General features: G+C 41.8%; 1 protein-coding gene across 12 annotated transcripts in view; it reads left to right on the top strand.

The window, feature by feature from the left end:
- Positions 1-23423, top strand: part of SIK3 (SIK family kinase 3) — a 263876-nt gene that overhangs the window by 213166 nt on the left and 27287 nt on the right. For 6 of the 12 annotated variants that reach the window (XR_008669501.2, XR_008669497.2, XR_008669498.2 and 3 more), the window contains exons 7-15: positions 11065-11183; positions 11744-11854; positions 12098-12241; positions 12657-12734; positions 12841-12950; positions 14053-14206; positions 14473-14628; positions 17701-17771; positions 20014-20157. Coding sequence is in view for 4 of the 12 variants with exons in the window: in XM_055354971.2 (XP_055210946.1) it covers positions 11065-11183; positions 11744-11854; positions 12098-12241; positions 12657-12734; positions 12841-12950; positions 14053-14206; positions 14473-14628; positions 17701-17771; positions 20014-20157 (1087 nt within the window). In the remaining 8 variants the exon portion in view is untranslated. The remainder of the gene's footprint in view (positions 1-11064; positions 11184-11743; positions 11855-12097; positions 12242-12656; positions 12735-12840; positions 12951-14052; positions 14207-14472; positions 14629-17700; positions 17772-20013; positions 20158-23423) is intronic. The other 6 variants (XR_008669499.2, XR_008669505.2, XM_019036698.4 and 3 more) reach the window with 2 other exon arrangements.

Below are 23423 nucleotides of genomic sequence, written 5' to 3'. Positions count from 1 at the left end.
GTAGCTACATACAGCTGTGTGGGAGGCCGTGCTCTGCAAATGGATATAGTTAGCTCAAGAATTCTAAGCTGCTCTCTATTGTCAGTAATGTGTGGAATGAAGTATCCTCACAATTCATGGATATTTCTATGCATGGTGTTGTTTGTTTGACACAAGTTTCCTTTCATAGGCATCCTGAGATGTACTAAAGACATATATTTTCAAGTTGGAATGACAGTGGTATACATTTAAAAGAGGATTTATTTGAGGCTAGGTTGATTGTATACCACCTAGTTTTTATAATTATGTATGTGTCTTCCTCCTCTCCCCACTAGAATGTAAGCCTCTTGATTATCAGAGCTGTGTTTTACACTCAATATCTTCCATAAAACCTGACAGCCCCTGGTAAGTCATAAGCATTCAGTAAGTGTTTTTGAATGAAAAACTGAATCATCACTACTTAACTATGGAATCTTATATCAGACTCTTGTTTTTTTTTTTTGGGGGGGAGACAGATTTTGCTGCCCAGGCTGGAGTGCAGTGGTGCGACCTCAGCTCACAGCAGCTTCCGCCTCCTGGGTTCAAGTGATTCTCTTGCCTCAGCCTCCTGGGTGGCTGGGACTACAGGTGCATGCCACCACACCCAGCTAATTTTTGTATTTTTAGTGGAGACAGGGTCTCGTCATGTTGGCCAGGCTGGTCTTGAACTCCTGGCCTCAAGTGATCTACCCGCCTCGGCTTCCCAAAGTGCTGGGATTACAGACGTGAGCCACCGTGCCCTGCCAGACTCTTGTATTATATTATTAACATGATCTAAATTATTTATTCATCAAACCACTTGGTTTTATATACTTTTTTTTTTTTTTAGTGTAGAGACAAGATTTTCATCATGTTGCCCAGGCTGGTCTTGAACTCCTAGGTTCAAGCAATCCGCTGGCTCTGCCTCCCAAAATGCTGGGATCATAGGCGTGAGCCATCACGCCCAGCCATGGTTTTATGTAGTTTTGTTATATGAGTTATTGTGAAGGTGACCAAGTCAAATGACTTTTAGGTGTAAAAGGGTGTTTTGATCTACTGTAGAGTTTGCTTCCTATGCCTTAAGTAAAATAAGTTTGATCCAGGCCAGTGTTTTTGGATTAAACTTCTCAGAGCATCCCAAAGAGCAGTTTGATAAAACCCTGAGTCTAAATTATAGAAGGATTAAAAGTTGAAACTTGCTGTTTTCTTGAGCTGTTGTGGAAGGTGAAACCTGGCCTGGCTTCATGTGTTGGCAAATGTTTCCTGTGACCTGCCCTTCCACCGATGGATGCAAATAAGTTAAATTTTTTGAGCACCAGATTCATTCAATATATTTTTTTAACAACATACTTAAAGCCTAGTTTACCCTATTCCCCTGTTGTACCACCTGCTAGCAGGCATACTAAGATGGTTTATTTAACTGAAGGAAAATTAATTTACAGTGAAAAAACTGCAGCGTTAGTGAGGGCATAGAGATCTCTTGTGGACAATATTTTTGAGTCTTTATTGATTAGACTTCATTGTGACTTAATTAATTGTAATACTGCATGAGCATTTTATCACTGGGAACGCAAAACCCAGGCTTACATAATGCTTCTGATGGAGAATGTACCCTGCAGCTACTGCCAAAAAGCTTCTACTTAGAGGCAAACAACTCTGCCCTGATTGGCTTACTCATCAAGAACCACACAGCATCTTGCTTGGCTAAAAGCACTTTGTTTAGAACCAATGGGGCAAGGGATTAAATTGGCTCACCCACCAGTCTCCATATACTGAGGGGCTCAGAGTCCTCAAAGCAGTTTTCTCATACCTTTTGAGACATACTGCACCGCCAGAGAGAAAAATCTATGTAGTGCTTTCATGTCAGTGAATGTAGAAATCACAGCTGATGTCAGAAAAGAGGTTAAGAACTACTTCAGAGTGAAACAGGCCAGCCGTGTTCATTCCCATGACCTAACATAACTAAAAACCAGTAGATAAATATTGGTACTGCCCTATTTATTATTAGCCTTTTCAAACCAGCTGTCTCCTGGCTTATGGCAACCCTAAATAGAAAAATAAAAGAAGGACATTCCAAGTGGAAGGACTTCAGAGATATGGATAATAGTCAACATTTATTGACCACTTTCTATGTACCAGGCACTGTTGCATTACCTTATTTAATGTTCAAAACAACTGTCTGAGGTAAGCTGTTTTATGAGGTAAACTGTATGAGAGGTTATTTGATAAATAAGAAAACTGAGGCATGATAAGGTTAAGTAACATGCCCAAGATGCACATCTAGTAAGTGGTAAAGCTGAGATTTGAACCCAGGCAGTCTGGCTTCAGAGACCATCTAACCATATGTGTTTGTATTTTCATTCTCAGTAAATACATAGTAAGTTACTCCAAGAATCAAGAGAGTCGTAGAATGGATATATTTGTCTGCATCGGGATTACTTATTGAAAAACGAGTAGCAGGAACTCTGTATTGGACCCGCAGGCAGAATTTTCTTAAACTGTAATGACTGATACTAGGAGTCAAAAGATACTAGAATGTAAACCACAAGATGGACAGCCTCCTGTAAAACAGTATAGCAAGCCAGGATCTTTTCAGGGTTGAGCTAGAGCTAAATCTTGGCATCCCTACCCTTTAGGCCAGGATTTCCTGATTTCTGAATTTTAATTCTGGCAGCATCATGCCCACCTAGAAAAACTGATCGAAAGTAAGGAAGTTCAAGAAATAGGTGTTATTTTTCTAATAAATGGATATATATGGGTCAAAACCTTTTCTTTGTGGTCTGTCTCAGGTTGATAAACTTGGTAAAACTGAAGAGAAAAGCCTCTCAGTGCATGTTTATTGATTCCTAAAGAAACTTTTCTTATGGGCTCCATCTCTTTGCGAAATTGTTCCAAGCCATCTCCCTATGGCCTCTATGTTCAGTCACTGAAAGTGTCTCACAGAATTTAGAGATAAAAAGAACTTTATTTCTATTCCAGGATGTTCTGATTACAATAATTTGCAGAAACCACTAGGGTTGGAATTTATAGTTAAATGGATAATTCTCCACTTTCTTTTCTGATATCTTACTGTTGGAATATCATTTTTGAAATTTTACTGAAGTGGGGGACTTCCATTTTTCTTCCCCCGAGCAACTGAAAATAAATGTTTCAAAACATGACAGTTTTTTCTTAGTGCCATTGTGTCAAGAGAAGCTGATCTCAATGCTTATTTTTTATGAGTCGGATCTTACTGCAGTCAGTGCTGTCATAGGTTAAGTTCCAAGGTTGTGTATTTTCTTTGTTTGTGTAAAACTGTGGCATTGACTACATCCTTGTCGGGCTTGGTGGCATGCACCTGTAATCCCAACAACTCAGGAGGCTGAGATGGGAAGATTGTTTGAGGCCAGGAGATCAAGGTGGCCAGCCTGGGCAACATAGCAAGACCCTGTCTCTAAAAAATAAAAATTAAAAAAATAGCCAGATGTCACTTTGGGAGGCCAAGATGGGCAGATCACGAGGTCAGGAGATCAAGACCATCCTGGCTAACACGGTGAAACCCCACCTCTACTAAAAATACAAAAAATTAGCTGGGCGTGGTGGCATGCACCTGTAGTCCCAGCAACTCAGGAGGCATATTATCGTTTATGAGGTAGGATAATCGTTTGAACCCGGGAGGCGAGGTTGCAGTGGGCCGAGATCGTACCGCTACACTCCAGCCTGGGCAACAAAGCGAGACTCCATCAAAAAAAAAAAAAAAAGCCAGATGTGGTGGTGTGTGCCTGTAGTCTCAGCTACTGGAGAAGCTGAGGCAGGAGGATCACTTGAGCCCAGGGGTTCGAGGCTACAGTGAGCTATGATTGCACCCAGCCTGGCCAACAGAACAAGACTCCATTTCAAAATAAATTAAAAATAAATAACTAGTCCTTTAACTTGGTATTTAGAAATGTTTATTTCTATTATAGCAGTAATATGTCAAAATTTAATATATAGAATAAAAGCATTCCAATCCTTATAACACCATTGTTCTAGCAGTATCCAAAATAACAAAATTTCAGTGCAACAACAAAATCCCTGTATTTTGTATTATTATAGTTAACATTTATACAATGTCTGAATGTATCTATAGGTTAGCACATTTACTGTATGTTATTTATATATACAAATGTCTTTTTTTTTTTTTTAAGACAGAGTCTCACTCTGTCACCCAGGCTGGAATGCAGCGGCACAATCTCAGCTCACTGCAACCTCTGCCTCCCGGGTTCAAGTGATTCTCCTGCCTCAGCCTCCTGAGTAGCTGGAATTACAGGCACACGCCACCATGCCTGGCTAATTTTTGTATTTTTAGTAGAGACTGCGTTTCACCATGTTGGCCAGGCTGGTCTTGAATTCCTGGCCTCAAGTGATCTGCCTGTCTCGGGCTCCCAGGGTGCTGGGATTATAGGCATGAGCCATCATGCCGGGCCCAAATGTCTTATTTTGAGGACCATTTGTCTCTTTGTTTACATTTTTAAATAGTGACTATGTTAAATAAATAGGTTTGATCTTAGCTGGCAGTTGACATTGACAGTGTTTCTTGAGCGTATTAATAAAACATCATTTTTAGGGCTTAGTCCACAAGCAGAGTGAAGATTCCTAACTCTGGCTGGCTTCTTAGCAAAAGAAGGTATCTTGGCAGAAAACACCCCTGGTTTCTTACTGATTTACTTTTTAATTATTTCTGCAGGGATCACAGCACTGCAAGATAGTCACACTGTTCTGTCCGTGTTATAACAAGATCAGGACATTATAACAGACTTTATTTTCTTTTCATGAGGAAAAACAGCATGTTTTGTGTGCAGTTTGTCTTTTAGGAACAGGCAGGCAGCATTAAAGAGGTGCTCTGAGACAAACATTTTTTAAATCCAGAACATCTAAAATACAGGGATAGACTCTTATCAAAGCCATGTGGCTCCATCCTGAGATTGCTGTTGCAGGCCATCCATTGGTCTTGTTCTGTTTGCTATAATAGCATCACTTCTCCCCCAGGGCTGGTACCCGAGTTGGACAAAGTGAGTGGATAACAGCATCAAGCAGTGTATTGCATAGCATCCTTGTTCTGAAAACTTTAAGACTTTAATGTCATATAACTTTTAAAAGGTTTTTGTCAAGTAATTCATTTTCCATAGAAACATGTTTCAGAGATTCAATTGCCAATTTATTTTTGTGTCCTTTTTAGATTTTGAAATTTAGAAAAAATAGAACCCTCTTTGAAGTGAGAATTGTGCCAGAAGCAATTCGTTACTAAGAAGTAAACGTTTTTAAGAAGTTTGTTTAAATTATTGAAAATATAGAACTCTTGGGCTGGGTGCTTTAGAATTACCTTTGAACATACCTACCATTGACTGGACCAAGTACATAAGAAACTAGATCATCCCCTTCTTCTGAGCACCTGTAAGCAGCATGCACTTTCTTGTTTGCAAGAAAGCCTTTCTGTGCCTTTTGGTACACAGATGTCTTCTGTTTCCACCAGCTCAAAGCAGCTTTATGTGGTCAGAAAGAATCCATGACTCAGTTTCTTCTATGCCATTGCTCACCACAGAGCTGGAAAGGATTGTTTTGCCATGTTCTGTTCTTTGGTGTCACATGCAGGGTTTCAGGGACAAATGGCTTTCCCTCCTTCATAGGATCAGCCTGAAGAGTCTGATGATCTGGTTCCCTAAATTTTTACCTATCTCCTCTTATCTTTGATCCTTGACTGGGGAAGCCTTCTGTTTCAAGCCTTCCATCATAGTCTTCATCACCTTGCAACAACTAGAGTATATAAATAAGTTTGCTCTACCACAGTGTATTTAATCCTCACCAGCAAAATTATGAGTAAGACAACGCTCCCCATTTAGTGTTCTCATGTCCCTGCCTCATTAATCCATCCAACTTGCCGTCTCCCCTTAAAGCTGTTTTCCAGCTAGTTCTTGGTCTATGCACCATCTATTTGCCTGGCCCATTTTGTACTAACCTAGCTTGTGGGTGATTCTGTCATAATGGAACCTGTGAAGATGACATGGCATCTGATCTGCCAGAGGAGAGAATTGTTTTGGTTTGTTTTCATAACCCAGCATACCAATAATGTGTTTATTTTAGGTACCATGTAGGTTAAGAGCTCCCTGGAGTAAGACTGACCAGAATTTGTATCCTGCTTTGGCCTCTTATTATCTGATCAAGTTTCTCAACTTCTCTGATTTTAAATTCCCTTTGTCTATAAAATTGAGATAATAGTATTGGGTTGGTTTGTGAAGTAGATGCTTAAATTAACTTAAAGGGTTTAGCACTTTGCCTGTCATGTAAATGGTCAATAAATGTTAGTAATGATTAAATAATATTGTTGAATGAATTGCTCTATTAGTCTTTCATTCTCTTCTTCCCTATTTTTTTTTACTCTTTTCTATGTATCTTTCTCTCATTTTTGCTCTCTCAGTATGCCAAAGGGACATTAATATTTTCAGTCAAATCCACACGGCTTATGGAGAAGACTTATCTCCCAAGAATTGTTTTGGTTTGTTGTAACCACTTAGAGAAATTTGTTTATTATCAAGGACAAAAAAAAAGAAAAAAAATGTTGCTTTCACAGATATGGACTCACACTGGCAATGTCAACTTAATTCTCATTTTAGGACCCTGCCCATACAGCAGCTCTCTCCCCACAAAGTTATCCAAATGCCTGGCAGTGCAGCAGGGCAAGGCCTGTGCTGAACATCCTCTAGTTAACGTTCTGTTGGCAGATCAGGTTTCATGGGCCCACAGTGACTCTCACTGCGGAGACTGCTTGGCGTCTTGCATGGAGCAGATGAAAGCAGCTCTGAAGGGAAGCTGCTTCTCTGGCACACACAAGCAGAGGAGCATATTCTTGCATTGCCCAAAGTGGTTCAGTTTCATTTAGCATCAGAGGCCCTGCCTTTTGGATGGGAGCAAATAATGGGGCCCTTTTATTATTTATTTATTTATTTATTTTATTTATTTATTTTTTTAGAGACGGAGTCTCGCTCTGTCGCCCAGGCTGGAGTGCAGTGGTGCGATCTTGGCTCACTGCAAGCTCCGCCTCCCAGTTTCACGCCATTCTCCTACCTCAGCCTCCTGGGTAGCTGGGATTATAGGTGTGTACCACCACACCCGGCTAATTTTTGTATTTTTAGTAGAAACAGGGTTTTGCCATGTTGGCCAGGCTGGTCTCGAACTCCTAGCCTCAAGCAATCTGCCCACCTCAGCTTCCCAAAGTGCTGGGATTACAGACGTGAGCCACCATGCCTGGCCAACAGGGCCCTTTTAGACAATAAAATAGAGTACTTCTTGGTATCTGGAAAAGTTGATGTTTTGTTTAATGTGAGGGCTCCATCTTTCCATGCTTGTAAATTGAATGTCCTGTGGGTGATTGTGTTCTTAGCTTTGAGAGCATCTATTCCCCTCGTTTTCACCCTGTTTCCATGTTTATGTAGAATGGTGTCTTCAAATCTCATCTGAATTTAATTTCATGAACTACATGACACTTAGGAAATATGAATTGATGATGATACTCTAGCTTTCTGCATTTTGTCATATTTTCCATCTGCGCCACATATGAAAAATGTTAAATTTCTGTTCTTTGGCACGTTCGATATTATGTAGGATAGTCAAGATTAAAAAGCTCTTGCCCTTGACACTGTAACCAAGAATTGTTTTGGTTCTTAATCTGGGGCCTGTAGACACCAGGGTCTGGGGGATCTATGCAAACTTCATAGGACATCGTTGAGTAGTCTAAAGTTACATGCAAGGTTTTGTGTATAAATTCTTGTGCAGATTTTTTTTTTTAGAGAATTTTCAAGGCATCTGAGGCCAAGTAATGGTTAAGGATGACTGAATAGAGGTTTCAAGATCCTGAAATTGAACTAGATACATCTTCTAATTAGGAATTATTATGGTAGTGTTTTTGGTTTGGTTGTGTGTGTGGTGGTGTTGTTGTTATTGTTGTTTGCTTTTAAGGAAATTGCCTTGGAAAAAATGTGTTTTAAAGCAAGCCTGTAACTGAACACCATTCAGCTTTGGTCATCTTATGCACTAAATTGTGTGTGGAGACCAAAGGAAAACAGGAGAGTGCCATCTAGAGGCCTTAACAACAGTTTGGTCCTAGCCTTCTCCCTACACAGGAGTCTTTAACAACTTCCTAAATTAAGAACACTTTTGTCCTCTTAAGTAACTGCAAACCATAAACATATGTGTCAATGACATTTATAATCTATACAGGTGCTGCTACAGTTGTGGCTCTAGCCTTACTACTCTGGAAATGTAATTGTAATAAAGCTTACTGTTGTAGATGGCATTTACTTTATTCTATAGGAATGTACAAGTCTTTGAGATGTACACTGCATTTGAATGTGGTTTTAATTGTAAAGCAACAACAAATTGATGCCTGATGTAAGAAATCATTTTGATATAGGAACTTTGTTGTATTATCTTTTGAAGTTAGAGTAAATTAACAATTAAGAGTAATTTATCTTAGTTACTTGTAGTATTCTTTTCACAACAGTAATATAGAATGGTGTTTGCCAAATGGTATAGAAATTGAAGAGTTGAATTCACCCTAGAAAAGTAGATCAGTTTATATCCATGTGGAGATGTATAATAGGGTAGTCAAGAGCACAGCTTAGAAGTCCCAACTTTACCATTTCTTTGCCATGTTGAATATGTTAACTTTCAAAATCTTGTTTCTTCTTCATTTATAAGTGGAGCTAATTATAGTCTCTAAGTTAAGGTTGTTGTGAAGGTTAAATGTAATAAAGTTGGTAAGCACACTGCTTGGTATATCAAAAGTAGTTTTTTGTAATAATGTCTTATTACTGTTGTTGTTATTTTCACTGACTAGCTTTGTTTTCAGGATGGTTGTGATTAAATAGAAGCAGAAAATTTAAAAACCTATAGAAAATTTTATTTTAAAAAAATTTTCACAATTATAATCTCATTTGATTAAATACTCAACAAATATTTATTTACATATTCAGTAGATATTTATGCAGCTCCTAAGTGTCTAGATATAATAACCATTTTAGGTACTGGAGAGTTGATACTGGGTACAACAGAAAGACATGGGCCTTGCATTGCAGTGGAGGAGTCAGACAATAAGTAAATACATAAACAAGATGGTTTCCCAAAGAAATCATTTGCATGAAGACAATGAATGTGATGTAATAGAGAGTGACTGGAGGCCCATCTTAGAGTAGATGGTTAAAGAAGAGCTTTCTGAGGAAGTGACGTTTAAACTCTTACCTGAATGACAAGGAGCCAATCATATGAAGATCTGAGGAATGGCCATTTCCGCTAAAGGAAAAAACAAACAAAAAAACACATGTAAAGGCCATTGGATGAGAGTGTGTTAAACATGTGCAAAAACTAGAAATGTGCATAGTGGCAGGAAACCAGGTCAGAGAGGGAAGTAGGGGGCCAAGCGCGGTGGCTCACACCTGTAATCCCAGCACTTTGGGAGGCTGAGGCAGGCAGATCACTTGAGGTCAGGAGTTCGAGACCAGCCTGGCCAACATGGTGAAACCTCGCCTCTATTAAAGATGCAAAAATTAGCTGGGCGTGGTGGCACAGGCCTGTAATCCCAGCTGCTGGAGAAGCTGAGGCAGGAGAATCACGTGAACCCAGGAGGCGGAGGTTGCAGTGAGCCAAGATCGCACCACTGCACTCCACAGCCTGGGTGACAGAGCAAGACTCTATGTAAAAAAAAAAAAAAAGGGAGAGAGAGAAGTAGGAGCCTTGTAGGCTCAGGACTTTAGATTTCATTCTGAGGGTTATGGGAAGAGATTGGAGAGTTACAGGCAAAGTGGTGATATGCCCAAATTTGTGCTTTGGAAAAATTCCTTTTGCCTCTCTATAGAAAACAGATTGTAATGGAGAAAGAATGGAAGCAGAAAGACCGGGTAGGAGACTTTTGCAGCGTGTAAGTCAGAAATGGTGGCTTGGATAAAGATGTTGAATTAATGGTTCAGTGCTGAATTAGTGTTGGGGGATTTGGATCCCCCAACAACTCTGCACCACAGGGGCAGGGTAGCATTGTGGTTAAGAGAACCAGGTGAAGAGTCAGGCTGTCTGGTTTGACTTAATAGCCATGTGACCTTGACAAGTTTCTTTACCTCCCTGTGCCTGGTTTTTGCTATTCCTAAAATGGGAACAATGATAGTACATTCCTCCTAGGATTGCTGTGTAGATTAAATGAGGAAATAATAATTGTAAAATGCTCAGAAGATGCATCAATAGTGCTGTTTTGGTATCATCATCACTGCCTTCATCACAACTATTACTCTCATCACCCTCAGTAGCCACATTTTATAGATGAGAAAACTTAGAAATAGAGGGTGGTTTTGAAATCAGAATATAGGTTTCTTGATTTTGAATCCTTTGTTCTTTCTGCAATATAATCTGTAATACGAGCTTCCAGAGAAAATTTTCTATAGATCTGAATATCTGTAGCTCACAGCCCAGTTTTAAATACCTATGACTATTTAAATAACGTTGAGAAGAAAATGATAAATAAGGCTAGCTGAATCCCAGGGCATAGGAGAGAAGTAGCCTGTGGCTCTCTCCCCACACACCTTGTGCCATCAGAAATTCAAGTTCCCTGAGTTTTGAAGAAGGGTATTGCACACCTAAGCCAAAAGTATTAGTATGCACGTGGTGGTACATTTAGGAGGATAGAACTGAATATTTTGAGAACCTTGTAAGATACTGAATCTCTTTAGAGGCCATTCTACTCTTCATTACTTGTGTTAAATGGGGCCATATACATAATATAAATAAAAGAAATCCATGGATTATCCCCAGACCTTTTCTGGTCAGCCTTTTGGTGAAGGCAATAACCAGACTACCACACTTGAGTTTCTTTTTCTCCACCTCTCTCTGCCTTTGCTTAGCCCCTTCTGGTGGCATAAGCAACAGAATAGGTAAGGATCAAAGAGCAAGAGAGACAAAATTAGAAGCAGGGAGTTGGATAGCCTCCCTGCTGGCTTTGCCCCTGGTTCCTCTACTCCCCTGGTGCCTCGCCTCACCAGAGACTGAAGGCAGGCTGTTTGTCCATTGCAGAATGTGAGCATTTGATCCGCCATATGTTGGTGTTAGATCCCAATAAGCGCCTCTCCATGGAGCAGATCTGCAAGCACAAGTGGATGAAGCTAGGGGACGCCGATCCCAACTTTGACAGGGTGAGCTGGGAACCGCTGCTGCAGGGGACTCCTCTGAAAGCTGCTGCAGCCTCCTTTGCATGTGATTGTAATCAGGCCATAACCTGAAAGGCGGGCACTGGGAACAAACTATTATGTAACACTAAAGCAGCACGTGAAGCAAGCAAGAAGGAATGTAAAACCAGTTAAACTGCTGGAGAATAGTGATCATGGTTCCCTACCATGTGTCCCCAAATTATCGTCTGTTTTTGGCTTTTGAGATAGCACAGCCTGCAGTTCTGCAGCTTACCTACCATGGGGATGTCGCCTTCCTCTTGTCTTAGTGTGCTCAATTCAGTGGCTTCTGTAGCATGCTTTTATTTAAACCACTGTGGCCATCCCAGGTACGCCAGGGAGCTCAGGAAACAGTGAGTTGTTGTCTGTTTACAGCTGATCACTCAGGGCTCTCTTCCTTAGACTTTGTCTGTGGCCAAAAATATCCCAAGCCAGAGGGCATGGAACAGGTTGGTCATTATATATGCTGTGCCACATTTGATGTGGTTAATTGGGGGGTTGACAGCTTCCTCCTTTTTATGTTACAGTTAATAGCTGAATGCCAACAACTAAAGGAAGAAAGACAGGTGGACCCCCTGAATGAGGATGTCCTCTTGGCCATGGAGGACATGGGACTGGACAAAGAACAGACACTGCAGGTATCTCCGAAGGAGTGGAGAACAAAGTGGGATGTAGCAGTTCCTCTAACCTGCTTTTTCCATTTTTCGCCTTCTCGGGAACTTGGGCCTTTTTTTTCCTCCTGTTTTTCTTCCTCTGCCCCTTCCTGGGCCTTGGAAAGAAGGAAAGAAGGTGCTTTGGCTAATGTTATTACTGAAAGGGTTCTGGTCATCAACATGCCATTTCACCAGGGTTTTGTACTCTTTTCCCTTCTCTCTTGGTAGTCATTAAGATCAGATGCCTATGATCACTATAGTGCAATCTACAGCCTGCTGTGTGATCGACATAAGAGACATAAAACCCTGCGTCTCGGAGCACTTCCTAGCATGCCCCGAGCCCTGGCCTTTCAAGCACCAGTCAATATCCAGGTGGGCAATAACTCCAGTGACCTAGTTCAGGACAAGTAACACCAGGGGGGTAAAGGTTAGGTGTTGCTCACTAACCCTAAGTCGAGAGTTTCTTGCTCTTCCTTACCTCTGTCTCCTCCCATTTGTCATCTCTTCCTTTGTCAGAGGCCAGTCAAAGATCTGAACCTTTTTTTGATGGAGAGGAGGGATGAGCAACAATAGTTGTGCCTTTTGTTTTTTTGAAGAAATAGCAAATCATGAGGCGATGCTATCCTCTTCACAGGATGCTTCCTTGTTGTGACTTCTAAGGGCCGATGAACCAAAAACTTTAGTAATCAGGGAAACATAGACTTTAGCAATCAAGACTACTTGGAAAGACTAATTATTTCTCTCTAGTGTTAAAGGTATGCGTGTATATGTATGTACTGCTTTCCAGGCGGAGCAGGCAGGTACTGCTATGAACATCAGCGTTCCCCAGGTGCAGCTGATCAACCCGGAGAACCAAATTGTGGAGGCAAGTAGCAACCTGTGGGAGCTGTCAGCTGAAACCACTTTCTTTGCCATATCCTTGCTTCCCTTCCTTCTGATTTCTAACTCGATGGTGTTTCCCTCCACCTCAGCCGGATGGGACACTGAATTTGGACAGTGATGAGGGTGAAGAGCCTTCCCCTGAAGCATTGGTGCGCTATTTGTCAATGAGGAGGCACACAGTGGGTGTGGCTGACCCACGGTGAGTATCCGGCCAACAGCCCTCACTAACACTGGGGCAAAGAATTGTCAGCTGACTTTCAGTGTCTACCATGGCACATTTCCTACTACATTGTATCCCCAGAGGAGATCTAATCCAGTGGCCAAGTGGACAAATGATATGATGTAATTTATGTATGTAGACAATTAAAATTTAAATGAATAAGGATCCAAAATCCAATAACAACAGTTTCCCAAAGTGTTTTCCCAAAATAGTCTTTCATGATGTTCCCTGCTGCCTGCACACTGGAAAAAATGGACTGAAGGCCAGCTCGCCCCATTTTTGTTCCACGGTTGAAGACTCTCAACATTAAAATAGCCTTACCTCTTTTCTGGATATTTTCTTTGCTGAGTAGGAAGAGAAGGTTGTGGCAAGAATTCTCCTGAGAGGTCAAATCAGGGCAAAGCTGGTTTTCTTATAAATATCTCTTTTCTCCCAGTGAATTTCCAAAAAAGACTCCCATGCCTGCTGATGTGCTTGCTTTATGTCTCTTGTTCTCAGCCTATGATCAAATAGGCAATAGGGGAACATTCTGGCTCCACAGACTGAGATAGCTTTAAAGGGGTGGAGCCCTGAGTCGCTCTGTTAGTGGAAAGATGTCTTACTTTAAAGTATGCTGTAAAACCTACCATTGTAGCAAGATAGCCCTGTACATCTAGTACTTATCTGTCCTATCAGCACTGACAAGAGTAATTGCATTCTTTCCCTGGTGAATCAGTTGCTACTTCAGGGCAGCCATTATCTTAGTGGATGGCCCATGTTCTCCAGAAACTTGGTGTTCACCTCCAGGATTTGAAAACCTGAACTGGACTGGTGCCACTATTTCCTCTTGGCTCAGAGCTGTTGGTTTTACATGAATGGCCAATAAAGAATAGCAATCCTTCGTCCCAAATAGTAAAGGAGCAGAGAGTTAAATTCCACACTTTAGGCTTTTGCTTTGCTTTAGGATCTTAAAGAGAAACATAAATTCAGGAAGAAAATAAAATAAGTTGTACTGAACATAGCAATGCCATCAATTTTGGAATATAAGCACTTTTGAGTAAGAATGTTAACTAAACTTCTCTGTCATTCTGTTTTGTATCAGCACGGAAGTTATGGAAGATCTGCAGAAGCTCCTACCTGGCTTTCCTGGAGTCAACCCCCAGGCTCCATTCCTGCAGGTGGCCCCTAATGTGAACTTCATGCACAACCTGTTGCCTATGCAAAATTTGCAACCAACCGGGCAACTTGAGTACAAGGTACCTAGACATGGAAGAGGGCTGGCTCCAGAAGAAACAAACTTGAGCTGCCTTTGAGAGGCTATGAGGCACCTTCCCTAGGACTTAAGGGTTTCCTTATAGAGAAAGATGATTTATCTTGCAAAGTAGCTCGGGTGAGCGGGAAGCGTCCTCTAGTCTCTGTCATGACCCATGGCTCCCTTAATTTCCATAGATGAGTGGCTTGCCCCTTTCTCCCCGCCTTCCCCTCATCTCATGGTCCGTCCTCCCCACTCTGTTCCTGGCAGGAGCAGTCTCTCCTACAGCCGCCCACGCTACAGCTGTTGAATGGAATGGGCCCCCTTGGCCGGAGGGCATCAGATGGAGGAGCCAACATCCAACTGCATGCCCAGCAGCTGCTGAAGCGCCCACGGGGACCCTCTCCACTTGTCACCATGACACCAGTGAGTAGCAGCACAGAGTCCAATTCACTGTCTCAGAGGCTTTTGATAAAAAGGTTGTGAGCCTGGGGTTGGGAACCCAGGGCCAACCTACATGTCTGAATTTCCTTTTTCTCCAAACTTAGGATGCTCCAGCCCATTTTCTTCAGGCCAGTAGACTTTTCCACACTTTGTTTTTGGCGAACTTACTTACTTAGCCAAGTTATTTCTACATTGAACTCCACTCCTGGAGAGCTTTCTCCTCAATGGGCGCTCACAGGTACCCTGGTTAAGTCCAGCTGCACTCCTGCCAGCTTGGGGCAGGTAGCAGCCTAACTCAGAGCCTTCTCCCAGGCAACCTTTCCCTGCCAGAAGGCCAAAGTGCCCTAGAATTAATTGGTTTCTAGACTGGCTTCCAAAATTGCCTTTTCACTAATGCTTTCTCCATTGATAAACACACCTCACATGTTTGGCATAGCCTGGATCACTTGATGATTTGCTCCCACAGCTTTAGCCGAGTCAGTTATCTTAGTCACATGTCCTTCATATGATAGTCACATTCAGAGATTTTTTTTCTCCCTTGGGTTCTGTTTATTTTCCTGTCATAGGTCATTCATTCATTCATTTATTCATTCAATCTCATAGTACCATAAGATTGGGTAGTAAATATATCCGTCACCCTTGGAGATGTTTTAAGGGCAGTGCTGCTTTGAGGACCCTTTTCCCTCCTTTAATCCATCATGGGTTAATCCCTTGTAAAATATAGTAAAAGTGCAACATTAGAACAGTGAAAATTTAAACACATATAAAATACAAGGCATTTTTTATTGAGTTCAACAGACAAAATTACTCTGTTAAATTGCTAAAAGTGTCTCTATTTATTTTTTTAAATTGCTAAAAGTTTCTGAAAGCCTTTTGTTGATTTCTGTACTTACCTTATCATGAATTGGTAACAGAACAGTTTGTGGGCATGGGTCCATGGGCCACACTTTCAGTAATGAAATAATTATATATCATAGCCCTTGGCATCACTGACAAGATCAACATATGTGAAGTATTTGAATAATAGTACAAGATCATATGTGATTAAGTACCACAGTAATAACATGGAAAATTAGGTGGCAGAGGCATTCAGAGATGGGCAAGACAGGTTTGGAAGGATCACGGTCAGCTTTATGGGACGTGGGGTGACTTACTGTCTCTACTGTAACTGTTTTTGCCAAGGTCACTAACAAGTTCTTGTTGATAAATCCAGTGGACATTTTTAACCTTTTATCTTTTTGGACGTCCCAACTGTATTAATCACTGTTGACTTCTTTTTTCCTTGAAATATTTTCTGTTCTTGGTGTCTGTGGCACCACATTCCCTGTGTTTTCCCCCGCCTCTCCTTTTCACATTTCCTTTCTGCTTGTTCCTTGAGGTTGGCAAAACCCAGAGTTTTATCCTAGGCCCTATTCCTATGTCCTTTGATGTACTCTCTCTGGATGAGTTTGTCCACTCCCGTAATTTCAGTTACTGTCTGATTCTCCAGCCCAGAATGCTCCTCTGAGTTCTACACATACGTGTACATGACTGCCTATGGGATAGATTTAGTTGGTTATTCCACAAGTATTCACAACTTTAATTCAACATGTCCCAAATGAACTTACCATGACTCTGTAAAACCTGCTCCTCCTCTTGGGTGACAGTGAATGGCACTGTCATTCTCCGGGTTACAAAAGCTAGGGATGTGAATTTTATCTTTAACTCTTGTCTTTCTTATTTGCCATATAAAGTCAGTTATCCAGTGCCTGTGAATGAAACATCCTCTCCACTTTCCTTTCCTTAACTCAGGTCACTGTCATCCATTGTGTAGATGAACACCACGGCATCCTAACTGACTTCTTTGCTTCCAGTCATGTCCCCTGATCCCTGCCACCAGCCCTTTTCACACTGCAGCTAGAGTAAGCTGGCTTTTGCAAATATAAATCTTTATAACATCATGCCCCTGCTTAAAATCCTTTAGTGATTCACCACTGTTCTTCCTCAAACTTCTTAGTGTGTTATTCAAGACCGTTTGTCACTGGCCACAGCGTTCCTCTCCTGCCTCATCTACAGCCACTTCCTGCCTCACCCTGTTCACTCCACCCTTGTAGAACTGTGGTAAGGGATCCAGGAACCCTGGGAGCTTTCAAACAAAATTATTCCAGGAGTGTTTTGTTTTGTTTTGTAATTATCCATTTTGTAAAATGCTCTTTTATAATAATTGAAGTGTGATTTTTGTTCTAGTGACTGGGGCATGGTGATGATGTGGGCACCCAGGCTATGGGTAGCTAGCAAGGATGCAGATGGGAAAGTCACAGTGATACAAGCATTGTGGTGGTTCTCATTTCACTCACATGTTTTGGCGAGTAACAACTATTTTAAAGCAGTGAATTGATACTACACAATTGTATCTTATGTACTAAAATGTAATTTCAGTAATTCACTATGCTTTCCTGGAGTTAAGACATTTAAACTCTGGAAATCACATTAATATGAAACAACAGGTCAAGTCCTAGACATTTCAGGTAAACAATCTTCTACTGTATTTTCGGGTCCTCAAACACCTACAGGCCTTCTCTTTTCTTCTGCCTGGAAACCTGTAACTCCTGTCCCTCTTTGCCTGACCAGCTCCTGTGCATCCTTCAGGTTCCTGCTAGGTGCTACCTCCTCCAGGATGCCTTCCTTAATTCCCAAGCGCCCCCATTAGAAGACTTGATCATGCTATTTTGTAATTGTTTACTTGTCTCTATCCTCTACTAGACTGTAAAATGAGGGCAAGGTCTATGTCTGTAAATTCACATTTTATCCTGTAACAATAAGCATTTGGCTATTTGTTAGATTAATAAATGAATGAATGAAGACAAATAAGAGGAAGAAATTCTAATTAGTATTACCTAAGCAAGGTAAAAATGGAAAAATAGGTATATGAAAATCCTGTATAACCCAGGAGTCTAGAAAAGTTCTGTAAATAAGCAAGTTAACAGAAAGTCCTGCCCCAAGCCCAGTTACTAGAGTAAGAGGCATGACAGAATAAGCTGCCACCTTGAGCTTTTCCTTCGTGTCTCTCTTCAGGCAGTGCCAGCAGTTACCCCTGTGGACGAGGAGAGCTCGGACGGGGAGCCAGACCAGGAAGCTGTGCAGAGGTAATGTGGCATCTGGCAGTGCTTGCAGAAGTCCCTGGGCAGGCTCCCCTGCAACCAGCGAAAGGTCACCTCTGCCCAAGGAGGTGGCACAGTGCAGCTTCAACATTTGTGTGGTCTCTTTGCTCAAGCCAGATGGCATGTTCCACCCCACATGGAAGTAACAGAAGACTACCCAGAAAATGTCATTTCTGTAAGCACCATTGGAAGTCCCCTAAGTGACAGCAATAACCATAAGAACTTTTTCTTTCCTCCCTCCTTCTTCCTTGTCCCCTGCCTTCATATTGCAACTCTGATAGTATTCACAAGGCACAAAGCCTGCTCGTACCTGCCAAGAACTGTTTACTGAAAAGGAATTGGAGATGTGGGATGACAGTGATCCTAGCTAGTCTGGCCATGGACCTCTGGCATGGACTTTTCCTTTCCAGGAGAATGAATACCTCTTGTACTGTTTGCTGTGTGCTTCTTCCACCCCCTTGTACCAACAAAGAGATATTGAAAAAGAGAATATGGGATTCGGGCCAGGGACAGATGCAAATATCCATTGTTTACAGAACCTTGTTGAGAGATGCCTAACTCACAGAGAACAGCAGTGACCATCAGGCATGCTGTACTGTTCATTTGGCCTCAGTTCCATTAGCCCTGGTCCTCAGCTCCATGCATGCCCCCTTGTGGGAGTTGATTTTCTTATTATCCGGGGAGGGGGTTTCACCAGAATCCAGCATGTATTTTCCCAGAAATACAGGTGTTCTTCAAGATTATATGTTTTTTCCTTTGAGGGAAGTTGAAATAAAATGGTTTTCATGGGCTTTTGGGGAACTTTGGGTGTCTTTATCCAATGGTTATTAAAACATTAATGGCTTACTCTTTGGCAAATTCACGTAACACTGATTACTCTACAGTCTGTTAACTGATTTTAGCTGAAAGGGGCAAGATAGTTAAGAATGAAATGAGACCATTTTTTAAGAACCTGACAGTTGCTGGCTAGGACTCTCATCGTATCCCCAGTAGCTCTGTATGAGAGCTGCTATTCAGAAAGCAGCTGGTCCTATGTGGAAAGAAAACCATGGCAAACAGGGGTGTTGGCAGGTGGGCCAGCTCCTTCTACAGCTTGGCCAATAGAAGGAAAATTGTGGTAACTTTTTTTTTTCCTTGATGCTGTTGTTTCTATAGTTTGCTGATAAGAGGGTATATAAGGTTACAAATGGGCCCTACTGGGTCATGAAGAAATGAGAAATCAGGAAATTTACTGCCTTTCTGCCTTAAAAGAGACAGCAATATTTTATCTTCTTTGTCTTAGACTTTCCTTCCTCCAGGTCTACCTTCTTTCTTCTTTAGACCAACATTTCAAGGGTATAACGCCCATCAGTTTTGATGTAATAAAAAAGGTGTAGTGCCTCTTTTATTCATGCCTCCAGAAGAGCAGCAGCGGTGGAGGAAGTCATCCACCAGACAAAGAGGGACAATATCTTATTGATGGTATTAACTAAGTGCTGGGTCTGAAAGATCTTCCAAATAAAAGCCATCAGTTTGGGAACTCTTCGTCTTTTGAGACTCTTCTGTTTTTATTTTTTGCCTTGCTTTTTTCCTCCCTAACTAAACATTTCATGTGGTTTTATTTCTTCATCCTCTACAGAATGTTGGTTCCCCAAGGACAACATCAGTTTTTCTTCTCTGATGATTGAGTTACAGTCACCAAGTGAGAGGGAAAGGGTGGTTTTGGAATTCATTTATCCTCAAATGGAAGGATCAGTTTTCTGTGACCTGTAGTGAAGAAAGTCTCAAACCTGGGGCCTGTGAGATCGAGAGGCATGCACAGAGTCCTTCTGAATATCTCCCCAGGTTCATGTCTAGGAATAGTCCTTAGGGCTCATTTCCTCTGACTTGTATTTTGGAAATTTGGAGGGAAAAGATGAATAAATTAACATGGAGAAAATAAATTCTTCTACCGAGTAGAATGAAGCAAGGAAAAGTGATCTCATCTTTGTGAGCTAGATCTACTTTCTCTCTTCTCTTCAATGGCTATTCTTAGGTTCAAAATTCAGCCACTTCATTGTCAAGCCAACTTTTGTTGGCCAGTTAGACATATTTCACTTCCATCCAGTCAGGGATCTGTTTGCCATCAAGCCCTTCGTGAGCTCTGGCACTATTTCATTGAGTGCTTTGGATTAACTTCTAATGCTTCTTGTGGAGGAATATTCCTGTCTGTCTTTTTTACTATGAAATGTGCTCCTGCTTGTTGCAGGTACTTGGCAAATAGGTCCAAAAGACATACACTGGCCATGACCAACCCTACAGCTGAGATCCCACCGGACCTACAACGGCAGCTAGGACAGCAGCCTTTCCGTTCCCGGGTCTGGCCTCCTCACCTGGTACCTGATCAGCATCGGTGAGTAGCCACATGAGCTGTGCGAGCTCCTTGAGGCTCATCGGACAGGCACCCTTCTGATTAGTCTCACAGCGACGGTGACTAGCATCGTGGCTTTAAATAGAAGCCAGCTGTCATCCTGAACTCACATCTTCTCAGCTCCTTGCAGTAAGCAATGCACAGGGCAAAGGTTTTTTACTGCGCCCTGGAGCAATGCGAGATTCCTCTCTCCCATTACCTTGCAGACCTGTTTATTGTCTGCATTTGATTCCCATGATTCTAGATGTTGATTCATAGATAAAATTGAACTTGAGACCTGCAAGAAAGTGAAACTCTCAGAAGGCCACCTGGAAACAGGAAGATTTTTAGCCATATCGATAGACTTGACCTGTAATAATCCATCACCTTCAAAAGAATGAGCATTTCATATCATGTTACCATTGAACCGCCAGCCTGGAAATGAAGACAAAGCCCCTTGTGAATAGGAGAGCAGAGATCCTCTTGAGCAATGTATTTAAGAGGTCATTCTTTCAATATTCTGATGGCAAAAATCTTTTGCTAGGTTCGGTTATGGTTATAATCCATTCTCTTGAAGAAATAAAAGCAAGTTTAACCTTCCTGACCAAGGAAACTTCATTGACTCCAAGTAAGCCTGGAAGCAGCTGCGGAATGACACTTTGCTAGTTGAAGAAGATGATTATCTTCTGTGAATATCTTGATGACTAAAAATCTCAGTCTTGGCCACTCCGAAGCTATCCCCAAGCTCATGGCCCACACGTTCAAAGCCACCACCAGTTGCTAGAGCGTATTTTATTTCTGTCTTTTGGGGAGGACACTGAAAAGCAGCCTTGGGAAGGTTGAAAAGCAATCAGATTCCAAGGAAATTAGGTTTATATATGTGGTGTTATGAAATCTTGCAGCCAGCTTGCACTGGCAAGCTTGACACATTTTTTTTATTGAGGCTGGTTACCCATTTGGCATCAACATAATCAGCAGAGGCAAGTGAACTCTGAGCAGAGTGAGACATAATTAGTGCCACGTTGGAACCCTAAAAGAAGGAAGATAAGCTTTCATAAATGACTATGAATAACTTGGTAAAAATGGTCTGTTAGGAGTAGCAAGAATGACAATTCTCAAATAAAACTCTGATGGCACAGAAAGACAGGCTTTTTCTAATGAAAGTCTCTCAGGACTTACAGTGTCCGTGCACACTAAAGAGCACTTTGAGGCCAGGCGCGGTGGTTCACGCCTGCAGTCCCAGCACTTTGGGAGGCCGGGGCGGGTGGATCACAAGGTCAGGAGTTCGAGACCAGCCTGGCCAATATGGTGAAACCCCGTCTCTACTAAAAATACAAAAATTAGCCAGGTGTGGCGGTGGGCGTCTGTAGTCCCAGCTACTCGGGAAGCTGAGGCAGGAGAATTGCTTGAACCCGGGAGGCAGACGTTGCAGTGAGCCGAGATCATGCCACTGCACTCCAGCCTGGGCGACAGAGTGAGACTCCGTCTCAATAAATAAATAAATAAAGAGCACTTTGAGTGATTACTGGAGAGCTGCCTTCTCCTCCCCTATACGTTTCCTGTGATTTCTCATAACTTCAAGCTCTACACTGGTATCTAATACACCCTTTATTCCTTCTTTTCTCCTTGTCTCCTTCTTCCCTTCCTCCACAGCCTGACACTTAATGTTTCAGCCCTTGTCTGAGTCTGTTGTTTAGCTGAAGTCCTTTAGGTATCCTTGTTGAATTCTAGGTGTTCCTCAGGAGGTCTTCTTATGAGGGGAACATGAAGATCGTCACATTTCCAGAGTCAGGCTTTATCACAGACCCTATATTCTGTTGACATTTGTTACTCAAGGAGGTCCACACTGGACCACAGCTCTGTCTGTGTGATATCCACCCTGCCTAGAGTCATTGTCAAGGCCTTGCCTGCTGGAAATCTATCTGCTGTCTGTTTTCATGTGAACCTTTTTGGTGTTTTGAGGGTTGCCTGTGGCCAAGCCTATCTGAATTGGAAGAAAATGATGTTTTATGAGTGGCAAATTGCATAAGATGGGGCATTTGTGCAAACCCAGCATGTCTTGATGGGATCACTATACAAATATGCAGCAAAAGAGATTAAAGCCAGTCTTCAGGGGAAATGAGACACTTTCCAAGGCTATAAAACATGGAATACGGGTGGCCTGGATGGGTTCTTGAATTCCTTTCATTATCTGGAGGAAATGATTAAAGAACAGTATATATAGCTATCCTTCTGGGGTAGAAGAGATGAAGTTCAACATGGAAACAGAAGAGTGGTCTAATCAACCTTTTCATTTCTGGAAATGTGTAATTTAAGGTTAAAAATGTTTTAAAAAGTGTAACTAAAAAATTTTTTTAAACTAACACAAGATAGATTTTATCCGGGTGGGGAAGCAAGTCCCTCCTTGAAGAGTATAGTGTGGGAGTATCAGCCTAATGCGAGGCCATCCTGAATTTGAGTGTGATTGCAAATAAAAATAAAATCAAGCACAATTGATACTTATCAGTGCTTCTCAAATGAGCAACTGCATCAGAACCGTTCCTCTGAGGTTACTGTGCTGGACTGACCTGGGTATCAGTCTCTTCACAACCTGAGCTTCTGAAAAAGTCATGAAATACCTGGACCTGGGATTTTCTGTGATGGGAGAGAATTATTTTTGTGCAGAAAGACTGTATTGCTACTTGAAGAACATGGCTTTCTGAAGGGATCAGAAACATGTCCATTATCAGAAAACATTGAAAGCATAGGAATCAAATTTTAGGAGAAAATAGTACTTGCTTGCTTTAACTCAACCTGAAGTAGAAACAGAAATGACAAGTTATAAGGAAATGCTTCTCAACACAGCCTTCATGATCCCTGTTCCTGGATTATGGCCCCCCAAATTCATTTGTTTTCTGTGTTACTGAACCAAATACATGTTCGTGCTCATTTCATTAGCTCACTACTGGGTCAAGCCTCAGGTAGAGTCTGAAACAAAAGCCATCATTAGCAAAGACAGGTTAAAAGGCTTTCACCTGCTGCCAGAACTCTCTGGATACCTCTGCACGGTCATTAGATTCCTCCTGGTCCCGCGCTGTCTGCATTGTATTTGAACTCGCTTGTTAACCTGCTTCCTGAGCTGTGGTTCTGCTTCAGTCCCAAATGAATCACTGGCAAGGTAGCACATCATTTCATCCAAAGTTCAGTGTAATGGCATCTCTGCCCTGGACATGAAACCCTGATCCTTTCCATCTGCTACTGGAATGCTGCTGCCTTGGCAGTCTTTTATC

This window comes from Gorilla gorilla, chromosome 9 (assembly GCF_029281585.2).
Source record: "Gorilla gorilla gorilla isolate KB3781 chromosome 9, NHGRI_mGorGor1-v2.1_pri, whole genome shotgun sequence".
NCBI classification, from domain to species: Eukaryota; Metazoa; Chordata; class Mammalia; order Primates; family Hominidae; genus Gorilla; species Gorilla gorilla.
This window is presented reverse-complemented; position numbering and strand designations above follow the sequence as displayed.